The sequence below is a fragment of the Henckelia pumila genome, chromosome 2, assembly GCF_033568475.1.
Source record: "Henckelia pumila isolate YLH828 chromosome 2, ASM3356847v2, whole genome shotgun sequence".
NCBI lineage: Eukaryota > Viridiplantae > Streptophyta > Magnoliopsida > Lamiales > Gesneriaceae > Henckelia > Henckelia pumila.
The window spans coordinates 104,190,227-104,201,846 of NC_133121.1; the positions used below are offsets into that span (position 1 = coordinate 104,190,227).

The 11,620-nt window shown below is 36.0% G+C and overlaps 3 protein-coding genes across 3 annotated transcripts; 1 reads left to right on the forward strand and 2 right to left on the reverse strand.

Annotated features, from left to right (window-relative positions):
- Positions 1-1,235: 1,235 nt before the first annotated feature.
- LOC140881659 (polyadenylate-binding protein 1-like) lies at positions 1,236-8,241 on the forward strand. The gene is made up of 6 exons (XM_073287138.1): positions 1,236-1,547; positions 1,685-1,787; positions 6,353-6,426; positions 7,250-7,441; positions 7,523-7,647; positions 7,866-8,241. Exons 1-6 carry the CDS (start codon positions 1,419-1,421, stop codon positions 7,909-7,911), a joined length of 669 nt encoding a protein of 222 aa, XP_073143239.1. The 5' UTR covers positions 1,236-1,418; the 3' UTR covers positions 7,912-8,241.
- A 370-nt stretch (positions 8,242-8,611) lies between these two features.
- Positions 8,612-9,750, reverse strand: LOC140882332 (stellacyanin-like). Its single transcript, XM_073288277.1, has 2 exons — positions 9,168-9,750; positions 8,612-9,061 (listed from the first exon to the last, which is right to left on the reverse strand). Exons 1-2 carry the CDS (start codon positions 9,328-9,330, stop codon positions 8,679-8,681), a joined length of 546 nt encoding a protein of 181 aa, XP_073144378.1. The 5' UTR covers positions 9,331-9,750; the 3' UTR covers positions 8,612-8,678.
- A 142-nt stretch (positions 9,751-9,892) lies between these two features.
- On the reverse strand, positions 9,893-11,519 carry LOC140882333 (protein mago nashi homolog 2). Its single transcript, XM_073288278.1, has 3 exons — positions 11,265-11,519; positions 10,998-11,174; positions 9,893-10,205 (listed from the first exon to the last, which is right to left on the reverse strand). Exons 1-3 carry the CDS (start codon positions 11,481-11,483, stop codon positions 10,146-10,148), a joined length of 456 nt encoding a protein of 151 aa, XP_073144379.1. The 5' UTR covers positions 11,484-11,519; the 3' UTR covers positions 9,893-10,145.
- Positions 11,520-11,620: the final 101 nt, after the last annotated feature.

Below are 11,620 nucleotides of genomic sequence, written 5' to 3' on the forward strand. Positions count from 1 at the left end.
GATCAATAAGCAAACTATATAGGTCTTTAAATCGTGTATAGGGATCACATCTAAAATATTTGTGGCTATGGTTATGTTAAATATTATTTTTCGTCAAGATGATCCAAACTCAACAAAAATCAATTTGTAAGACAAAACAGAAATAAATATAGAACAAGATGATCACTAGACGAGATTGGCAAGACAGGACACTACTCAAAATATAAATGTATTAGTAGCCTTTGAACTCCTCACGCCATGGTGGGAACCAATGCCACTTGGACCAATGGCCTTTATGTTTGTCAAGTTTTTAACCTTCTCATTTGCAGTTACATCTCATCAATTACCCTAATTCATTTTGCTTTCATATATATATATATATATATATATATATACATATATATATATATATATATATATATGCATATTTGTAACTATCGTTGAAATGACTTCTTGTATATCGAATAAGTGGATACTACCTTAATTAGTCGGTGCTTACAAATATACATACAATAGTTGTTTATCATATCAAAATTACATGCATATATATACAATTGAAAAATTACTGAGAGATTTTATTTCAAATAAGTGTTTGTTATTGTGATTTCAAGTATTTTTCCAATGATTATTGAAAACATGATTAGATTATATTTGCCTTCTTACACATGATTATATGATATCTGCTATCTGATATAATATTTTAGAATTCTTGACCTAAAAACACACACTAGCATTATATATCTTTCATGCGGTTCAATCAAAGCCATATGGGTTAGGGATGAGAACTAGCTAGACAACAGATCTCCGGTCTTCACGCGCCATTTTGACCTTCAACTTCTAAACCCACAGGCCCCAACCCCGCGGCTCGTCTATCCTAGCTAGCTCATTGCACTCTCAGCCTCCCACCTAACTCCCACACGCCTCCAGACATCCATCGCGCACCGCCGCTCCCTTCGTTGGCCTTCCCTCACCCATCCTTTATTTTCTTCGGCGAAAGTGCATCTCATGTAAAGAAAAAAAATGAGCCGTTAATGCTAGCATCAAATTTTTCCAAGTATGCATCAACAATTAAAAATTATTAATTATATTCCATAAAAAACAATTATTAATTATATTAATGATAAAAAAATTATTAAATATAGTAAATTATAAAGCATAAAGGGGTTATAAAAAGAAATTTGTAACACAAACAAATTAAGACGAACTCCTAGACCCGGACATGTTGTTCTCATTTTTTTTTTTTTACCAGAACCCTTGAAAAAGTACAGCGGCTCTAACAGAAGAATAAAAAGTACAAAAACGACAGTGTGAGGTGTCGTTTAAATCATTCGTCCCCTCTCCCATCTTTTCTTCGCTTCCTCTTTCGTTTTCGTTTTCGTTTTCGCCCCCAAATCAGAAGCAGTTACCAATAGCGGCTGTAAAGAGGAATTTAGTTGGGAATGGAGTACAAGGGGTCTCACGAACAAGAAGACGACCTTTACGGCGGCGATGTGCCTGAGGAAGCGTACATGGAATCCGATTTCGACCAATCGATAGAAGCTCAAGCCGATGTTGAATCCAAATCTGAGGTGTGTGTGAAGATATGAATGGGTTTTTTGTTGAGTTCTTGTGTCTGTGGAAGAAGAGAATAATGAGGGTTTGTGTGTGTATGAATAGTGTGTATTTGGTTTTGTGTGACATGGGGGTTTCAATTTTCATTATGTAGGAGTTGGAGAGTATGAAGAAGAGATTGCAGGAGATTGAGGAGGAAGCATCTGCGCTTCGTGATATGCAGGCAAAGGTCGAGAAGGAGATGGGAGCCACCCAAGGTTTTTACTCACCCCGAGTTTTTGGGCGCCTTTATATTATGTTCTATCCGTGTATATTTTCAAAAGTTTTAAATTAATACCTGATTCAGGGGTAAATTTGATTTTGGGACAAATGTAGGTGTTTGCTAATAAAGATAAGTTAGTTGACTTGATTTGCTTGTGGCAGTTTAATATGTTAGTTTTAATTTATGCCAAATTGGATGGTATATTATTGCTATTTACTTCTGCTCAAGATAAGTTATGTAATTCAAAATCAACATTCTTTTGTCATCAAATCACTGTATGCTTGCTTAATTCTGTTGATATGTTGAACCGTGCTTGACTATTTTATAACCAACGCTAGATACATTATAGTTATTTGAAACCATGGAATAAGTTCAGGATAACTTTTTTGTAAAATGACATAGACCGCATAACAGCTGCAATTAAATTTGGTGCAGTCCACAATATTTAACATAGTGAAGAGAGTTGTTTTTTCTCTGTGAAAAATTAAGTTTGTGTCATACATTGGATGCGAACGATATGAAGTCTATTGATGACCACACATTTAAGTCTGGGATATTTATAGTTATCATTCGTTTTGAGCGCGTGCTACTAATTTTTCATCTACCTGGATGGTGCTGACCATATAAGTCAAGTATCATACTTCTCAGTGTTTCTAATCAGACCGTTATCCTGTTGGCAGCATGTAAACTAATTCCAAAATCAAACTTGCTGGTTTGGCCACTTTCCTTGGTCATACTCGATTTTAATTTGTATGGCTTCATTTTTGTATCATATTGTGTGCAATTAAATTTTGAATTGTCTTACAAAAACAAAAGCCTTTTCACGTTTTCAAGACAGATATTTTACGTCTATTAACCGAAACGAAATAAGGCCTAAAAGTTAGCACACATATACCCCTTTAAATGTGTACGAGAATGGGTTTGCATAAGCCAAACAACACCTGCTTGAAACATTTTCTGTCATCATGTTGTGCATATTAAAGAATAGATGGATGAGAGTTACGAAACCATAGCTTTTCGCTCAACATACCGTTTTTCATGCGCAATCTGTTAACAATGGCTTCTATGTATCTTGAATTGTATATTTCACTTTTGCTTCTGTTCTCATTTGTGCTCACCTTTGCCTTCGTGGTTCACTCTAGTTCTGCCTCTTCCCTTCCCCTCCGTGTGACTAATTAATAAGTACCTTTTTCAAATCGAAGCACATAATTTAGTGGGAGTGACATTTGTGTGTGATTAAGCAATAAATAAATTCAAATATGGGTATTTCTATAAATAGTAACTTTACTGGCAGGATGTGTTTGTGAATATGAGTCTATGTTTCTTGCATGGTGCTAGATGGTGTGGGTGGTTGTAGTTGCCAGTGGAGATAAATCATTTTTAAATTGTTGAGACAATTGTCTGAAGTGTATGGGTGTGTAAAATTAAAAGTTCAAATTATACTTTTTGTTAATGAAGTTGGTGAGCTTTTCAGATGTCTTTTACATGCCTTTGATGCGGGCGTGAATCAATGCTTTCATTTCTAGACAAATCATGCAATTTGCTAAATTTAAAATATCCACTAGTGTGCCTTTAATGTTTACATTATCCCTTGCCAAGGTTCGTTTTGGATTGTGCACAGAAGCCAAAACCATCTCCTAAAATCGGATTGAAAACTGTTTTCAATTTCGGTTTTGGAAATAAAAAACAGAAGGCAGGATGTTGAAGTGTAACCAGGAACCCATCTTAAGTTCTTAATATTTGTAGCATAGGTAGGCAAATTAACTTTTTTTAACTGAAATTATGTGATTTGTATAAAACAAAATCAAACTTCATTAATAGTATTCTTTCTTCAAAAGAAAAAAAAAGTTTGTATGGTAATTATTAAAGAACTCAACTTAGTTTGATGGTTTCAATAACCTCCTAGACTGTGAGTTGTTTCAATTAAGTGGGAAACTTGTTTAAAAAGCAACGATTTGGCAAAAGCGTAAATATAGTCGCCAATAATTCATCTCATTAAACATGTTGGATTCTCAATTGTCAATAAAATGCAAGCCTTTTAGTTTGAACATTAATATTGCAATAATTTTATCGAATAAAAAATCTTTGAACTTTCACATTGACTGATAATATTTTAAATTTTTTTCCTCAAAAAAATTCTATCTTCATTTATTTGTCTCCAAATAAACCCAATGAGATTTGAATGACACAAAAAGTGAGTTTCATAAAGAAGATACGAATGAATGATAGTCCAACAAAGTGTTAAGACAAGTATATGATATAATTATAGAAAACTAGTAACGATTATAATTTTGAATTTTGTGTTTTCCAGAGCTTGAAAATTTATATAGTTAGTCTTAAATTTATTACATTTATATATTTAATTTATTGTACCTTTTGATATGATTAAAACTGTATCAATTTTTTTAAAAAGTAAATCATGCTTAATTTTTGACTAATCATGCTTACACTTGTAATTCATGATGCTTGGTCTTGGCATTTCCCAAGCCTCATGCTTCTTATAATTTTTTCTTGGACACAGTCCTTTGATGAAGCCTGTCCCTCAATCATGAAGGCCTTCAAAGGCTTGAGGCCACTTTTAAGCGCGCTTTCAAATTAGAGATGGTAAAGCCATGATGAAATGCATGATTACGAACATTTATTTTCGCTTATATAGTAATGAATCCTGTTTATTGATTTTAATAATTGTTAAAATGTGCATTGTATTTATGTGGTCAAATTTCTTCAGATATTTAGATTCTAGCATATAATTATCTGGGGTACTTTACTTCAATAAAGCATGTGCTGTGCTTTACCATTTTAGTGTGTAGGCTCTAGTCTTTGATACCTATAAATCTTGGTGTGCCTTGCACTTCTAATAGCGAAGTCGAAATTGTTGTACTACTTCCGACTGTCTATATTTTTTATACTCAGTGTTATACTCACTGTTGTCCTATGACTCCTATCTAAAGAACTGTCATACCACTTATTTATTCTATTTGTGAGACAAAAGTTTTGAATGTGCGACAAGTGTTACACATTTAGTGATGTTAGCTTTTGAATGAGCGTGCACTGATTTCTAATTTCCTTTTTATTCCGTGGGAGTATTTATAGCTCTTTTCTCTCATTTCATCCACACAAACGCCTCCCTCCCCTCCGCACCACAAGCAAAAAAAAAAATTGATAAGATCGAATGAATACTTTTCGCAAAAAAGGTAGGTAATCACTTTCTCCTGCATATGTATGGGTCAGATCTAAATCACATCAAAGGCAATGAAAATTTATTCAAATCATTTTACGCTGTTTGGATCTGGCCTAAACGCTTGAGCAATTGAATGAGTGGGGAATAGTTATTAAGATCTACTAATTGAATGAGTCATATGATTGAATCGATCCACCTTCACTCGTTATCTAGTTTTTGTTTAGATGAATGAAATGATTTGATGTAGAATTTCATCTCAGATTTCTTGTTTGAATTTCCCCCGATCTACAATGCTATTTTGCTGAGATGTCATTTGAAGTCGCAGATTGTGAAATATTTTGGCCCGATAAATCATGTTTTGGACTTTCTATTTCTTGGTTAATGGCAGATTGGGTTTGTCTAATTTGGCTCACTAGGTCTCTTTGCGTTCCTAAACTCTATCTCAGTCGATTGTTATGATTGTTGTTGCATGTAACCTAGATACACTTGTTCAACCGATCAATTTCGAAATATAGAACACATTTACTTTCAATCATGTTACTTCATTCAAGTGCTTACCAATGGTTTCAAAATTATTTCACTATCTGAATTGTGTCTTGTGTTACAATGAAAACAAATTGATCTAATATCATAGTGATGTTTTGGTGAGTTATCTGGCAATATATATATATATATATATATATATATAATTTTGATCCCCTGCACCCTAGGGTGCAGGAAAACTGTGTGCGACCACTAAAACCCGGTAGTGGGTTTTAGTGGTGCAAAAAAAAAAAAACAAAAACCACTAAAACCCACTACCGGGTTTTAGTGGTCGCACACAGTTTTCCTGCACCCTAGGGTGCAGGGGATCGGAGCTGTATATATATATATATATATATATATATATATATATGTTTACGTCTCTCTTTCTGATATTCCTCAAATTATTTTTTATAGACAGGCAGCAATATGCACTTGGAATAAGTTGGTAAATTTTTTATTGAAATGTATTTCATTTATTAACCATAGTCTATGAACTTGATCATGGACAAGTGTTAAACAAATTGTCCTACCCAAAATTTTATTTGGACTGCCTTAATGATTTTAAAAGTATTCTTGCTGTTTACCTGTTCTGGTGGCTTTAAATTTTTTGTCAATGGATGTTTAGTTGTCTTTTTGGAACTTCTTGTTGGCTGTAGCTTGTTCTTACTTTCTAGGGCTTCCCCGCTCCTATTTTGGAGGCTTTAAATGATTGGCTTTAGATGCAGAGTTGTCTGTTGGAACCTCTTGTGGCCTGTTCTCACTTTCGAATTCCCACCTTTATTTCATGATGTGTGATTTTATCATCATTCATAGTGACCAAACTAATTATAATAAATTATTCGGTGGGCATGCAGATGATTCAACTGGTGCCTCTGCTACTCAGGCTGAAAAGGAGGAAGTGGATTCACGCTCTATATATGTTGGTAATGTGAGTCTCTTGGCCCTTAATTGATTTTTCACCACAGCAATGCTAGTTTTGTCGTATCATGACAACCACAATAATAAGCATGGGTATTTATATTACTTGCCAAAAGAAATACAAGGCTATGACTAAACCTTCTATGTTGAAGATTATGCTCTCAGGGGAGAGCCTTTAACAAAAGAGAACAATTTCTCACTTGCCTCTAGTTCAAGTTAGAATTCTCTTGCCAAAAGTAAATACTCAATACCCTCCCTAACACACTCCCATTATTTATTGTTCTAGCTACCTAGCTATCCCAGCGGTTTCTTTTACTAGGTTTAAAGGGTGGTGGTCCCATGCTATTTGAGCCCGTAAAATGTTGCTCTTCATCATATCCTTCCAGTGAGAAGGTAGACCTCGATAAAACAATATCAAAACATTGTGATAACCAATTTTAGATTTTATTTTGCAGCCTATGTTAAAGAAACTGGGGTTGCATTATAAAGTTTTAGTTCAACGTGGATTTTACTGGTTTAATAAAATGAAATATGCTTTATCTTGGATTATATATATATATATTTTTTCTTGTCATCGTTTTCCCATTCTCGCCTCAAAAAGGGCTAAAGTTAGCTGGATTTACTTATTGCGATGTTTTATAAATCATAAGTCAGAGAAAGCTTTGATGTTTCGACTGATTACTTTACCAATACTGAAGCTTTATTTATGAATCTACACCTGTAATGTTACTAATGTATATTCTCTGTATTATATGTGTGTGTGTGTGCGCGTGCGTGCGTGCGCTATCGACCTCCCTACTTGATCCTTGGCAACTTTTCATGTCCAATTACAGGTGGACTACGCTTGCACGCCTGAGGAGGTGCAGCAGCATTTTCAGTCTTGTGGGACAGTCAACAGGGTTACCATTTTGACAGACAAGTTTGGTCAGCCGAAAGGTTTTGCTTATGTAGAGTTTGTTGAAATTGAGGCTGTTCAAAATGCTGTACTGCTGAACGAGTCAGAGTTGCATGGCCGTCAACTGAAGGTGCGTTAACTCATCTTATTTTCACCATCGTGACAAATGATTATTGAACTCCTGACACTAATGTATTATGATGTTGGGCAGGTATCTGCTAAGCGAACAAATGTCCCAGGAATGAAACAGTATCGAGGAAGGCGTCCGAATCCATATTTTGGATCGAGAAGGCCATTTTTTCCTGCGTTTCCTGCTTACCCTCCTTACGGTTACGGGTAAGCAACACTGTAGTTGTTTTATAGTTGCTTTGTGTTTATGCGGATTATAAAAAAGATTGGTTCCATGGGTTTCCAAATACTCATCTACTCCAGTTCTTTTCACTTTCGCATGTTTGTATGTGCGGGTTCACCTTTACACTATCGAGTCTCCCACTCTCCCTTCCCTGTTATTTTTTCTGTGTCTTACATGTGAGGTTTCATGCTCTCTTATGCAGGAGGGCTCCAAGGTTTAGGCGTCCAATGCGATACAGGCCTTATTGATGAATTTTCTCGTAGTTTTTTATGCTTCAAAACAGTGGAAATCAATTGAGAACTACAATCAATTTGGCATGCACACCCCCCTCCCCTCTCTCATACTACATCTTTTCTTTACAACTTTAATTAGTTGGCATGCCTATAGATCAATCTTAGTTTGACATTCAAACTTCTTGTAACTCTATTTGGGAATTGGTTTGTGCTATTTACTCTATACAATCGCATTTTACTATAGGAGGCAACGAACAGTACAAACAGGAAACAATCAGCCATTTGTAATGTCGTCATTTTCTTACAATCCCATTTCTAGCCTTCAGACTTTTATCCTTTTGTTTCTTATCTTGTTCTTTCTATTAGAAACTTCACATTTTCAAAATTAAATGACGTTCTTCATTTCTCATTTTGTTTTAAAATTTGAAAATTAGATGCGAAACATGGTTTATTGCTTCGAGGTCTAATTTCCTTTTATCCTTGAGCCATTTTAATGCCCATTTAAACTCTCGATTTACAATTCGTATCACCATCTGCCAACATTTTTTTTCCCATTACATCTCTTCGATATTCTTGTTTTCTTTTCCTGTTTTAACTAATAAATACATCAATAAGCACGTGGTTTAGTTTCTCATGTAGGTTGTTATCCTTGTTGTAATAGCATATTTAAAAAAAAAAATGCACAAAAGATGAATGGTGCCGTAAAATACAAAACTTGAGCCATTCCATTTCTCGTCTTTCATTTCACCATGTATAAGGAGTGAAACACAAAATAATCTCAGTTACATCATCCCAAACAACCAAACAAGCAACCCAAAAATGGCCCCAACAGTATGATTGTTGCTAGCAAAGTTAGTAAACGATGAACTTGTGGGGCCGTTGCTCTTAGAAGAAGCCGGTGGAAGAGTTCCACCTGGCTGTGCCTGCGGGGCGCCAGCCGGTGCTGCTGCTGCCAGCTTTTGATTTGGTTCCACATTGACATGAAGCTTCATCCCTCCAAGGCAATGCAACTTATTGCCACAAACGAAGAATATGTCCCCAACTCTGGTTAGCGGAAAAGATGTGTTCCCATCACTACTCGATTGTAGTACTTCGGTCGTGTTGCAATCCTCGTAGTTTTGTTTGGTCACCTCGCTCACAGAATGAGACGACGAATACTGGAACACTGCGGAATCAACGAGGAAGCATCATAAAATAGTAGCTTAATCAAACTTACGTTTGGATGAGTTAGAGAATAGTAGATTAATCAACACGATCATGCGATGACTTACGTAAAGTATCCCCAACCATGATAGTTTTGTCTTTTGGCCATGAGTCAAGATCCGTGCTAATATCCCAACCCGAGTTGTCGCCAACTGTGTATGTAGTTGCGACGGTGTAGAATGGGAGTAGAATTGTGCATATTAGAAATACTATACGTTTTGCCATTGGCATGAGTTGGAAGGGATATGTAGAACTTGTGATGCTTATAAATAAGTGAGAGCTAGCTTTGGTTATGTTAGATGAGCTACCGGTTTGAATTATGTGCTATTTGTTTATTACGAGATCTTGCTAAGATTTCGAAGGTATAATTATGATTGGTGGGTTGGCAGGGAGTTGAACGCCTCCCAACTGAAATATTGAGAAATGATGATACTTGTCTTAATTTATTTTGTAAAATACTGATCAAATCAGTGATAAATACTGTAAAATACCTTTCCCTTTCGATCCTTTACTCGTATCAAATACAAAAGGGGACACTGAATTGAATTGTGCTTTATGTATGAGAATGGAAAGAGACCACATCTGAAAAATACTCAAATCTTCAATTAAACTCCTTATAACCTAGGTTAGCCTCATTGCCTCAACCACCACCATCGATCGGTTAAAGCTAGCTATGAAACCATATCAAAGGTTTAACATTATATGGCTCAACATTCCAAGAAGTAGGCATATATAAGGGAAGCCCTCTAAAGCTGATGACTGATGAGCGACTAACATAACATTGATAAGCAGATTCAGGAAAGTTCCAAGTATTTCAGTGGACTACACAGAAATATGTAAACACCAGTAGGTCGATACAAATTAGGAAACATATGGTACTAATAATCACGTTTCAAAGGACAACAAATTAAAAGTTGGGCAGCCTTGCCTTACAATCTCTAGCAAAACAAGCCATAAAAACCATTCAAGAACTACAAAAAGATCGCCAAAGAAAAGGTCAAACTTAAGACGGCATGTGTGGCTCCGGCAGCAGTTCTGAACTTGCATTATATGGGTTTGATCTTGAAGTGGAGTGAGATTAAAGAGAAGACAAAACATTTCAGATCCTGCAATGAGTGAACCAGATAAGAAACATGGAATTTGGTAGTGCTAACTCGAGATATACTCGTACCGACTATCATGGGACAGGAATAAAGAACCATCCTTTTTGAAAACCAACAAGTACAAATACCATTAAAAGAGTCTTGATAGTTTTTTATTTCGATTTTCACTAGAATACAAGATAATAATGGTGAGACATAACCCTGGGGTACACATACGAAGCTCAATCCAGAGCAACCAAGGTTTTATGCAACATTCTGCTGACAATTTCACACAACAATATCAGTGGCTATGCAAGTGAAACTGGTCAGCTTGGCAATGCAGGATCATGTATTTAACATATCATTTAAAATTAAATCTATGCACGTAGCAAAAATTGCTATAAGCTACTACAGTATACGAACAAGACTAATATGCTTATTGACTTATCTCTTCCTAGGGAATTCTTAGTCTTAATTCATAACCAAACTAAACATAACTCAAAATTCTTGTGTCAACACAGTAATAGATTCGGTAGCCAGGATTTGATCCATCAACATATATATGCAAGAACAATTCATTCAATATCGAGTCTTGCAGGATGCAAATAGAATGCACTTGAAAATGTTCCCAAAAATCAAATATCAAGTCGAAAATCCGGGGTGGAACCAAACAAGACCACATCTCGTCAAGTTTGTTAGCCTAATGCACAGAATTATTCCTTCACAATACAATCACTTTTACCACTAACATGTTAAATAAACCCAATTCAGTAAAGTCAAAGAAATCTTCCAAGAAAATGTGCAGATAAACCATACCTGAACAAGATAATAGAAAATGCGTAAACCCTCGGGATCTTTGCTGGTCTGAACATCCATGAGGGAACCAATTTTGGACGTCGTGAACGAAATATGCTCATTCCCCATCACAATCTCCAGCTCCTGCCTACCCACTCGGTCAGGCTCCGGCCAATTATTATCATCCTCCTTCATTATCTGCAACACAAACATAACAACCAGCTTTCAAAACCCTAAATAGCCCATTATAATTCTGAAATAAATGGAGAGATCGAGAGGAATAGTTGCCTCCGATTCAGAAACTATGCGGCGACACTCCTTGAGGGCGGCTTGCGTGAGGAATATCTCTTTGCGAATCATGGTATCGTTCTTGTAGTTCGAGTTGTTGGCGTAACGGAGCTTTCCATCTGGTCGAAACTCGAATTCCAAGAATTCGTGGCCGAATTTCCCCTTGTGGCCGACATAGTAACGCAGGTAGAACTCGCCGATATCTTCGCCGTCCGCCATTGACAAAGGTTCGATTCAAGGTTTTGAGTCTGTATACGAGAAAGAAATAGGCCGCCATACTTAGCCGGATTTGGGCCTTTTTCTTCCTTTATAATTATTGGGCTTTCTAAGAATTTATGGGCTTTTTCTTATGGTGC

Bases quoted from the DNA above. Each gene is read 5' to 3' on its own strand.
- LOC140881659 (XM_073287138.1), top strand. From the start codon at position 1,419: ATGGAGTACAAGGGGTCTCACGAACAAGAAGACGACCTTTACGGCGGC. The intron at 1,788-6,352 runs GTTTTTACTCAC...GTGGGCATGCAG, and splicing joins GGAGATGGGAGCCACCCAAG to ATGATTCAACTGGTGCCTCT. The intron at 7,442-7,522 runs GTGCGTTAACTC...GATGTTGGGCAG, and splicing joins TGCATGGCCGTCAACTGAAG to GTATCTGCTAAGCGAACAAA.
- LOC140882332 (XM_073288277.1), bottom strand. From the start codon at position 9,330: ATGCCAATGGCAAAACGTATAGTATTTCTAATATGCACAATTCTACTC. The intron at 9,062-9,167 runs GTAAGTCATCGC...TTGATTCCGCAG, and splicing joins CATGGTTGGGGATACTTTAC to TGTTCCAGTATTCGTCGTCT.
- LOC140882333 (XM_073288278.1), bottom strand. From the start codon at position 11,483: ATGGCGGACGGCGAAGATATCGGCGAGTTCTACCTGCGTTACTATGTC. The intron at 11,175-11,264 runs GCAACTATTCCT...TTTGTGTTGCAG, and splicing joins GCATAGTTTCTGAATCGGAG to ATAATGAAGGAGGATGATAA. The intron at 10,206-10,997 runs GTATGGTTTATC...CACTCATTGCAG, and splicing joins TTTTCTATTATCTTGTTCAG to GATCTGAAATGTTTTGTCTT.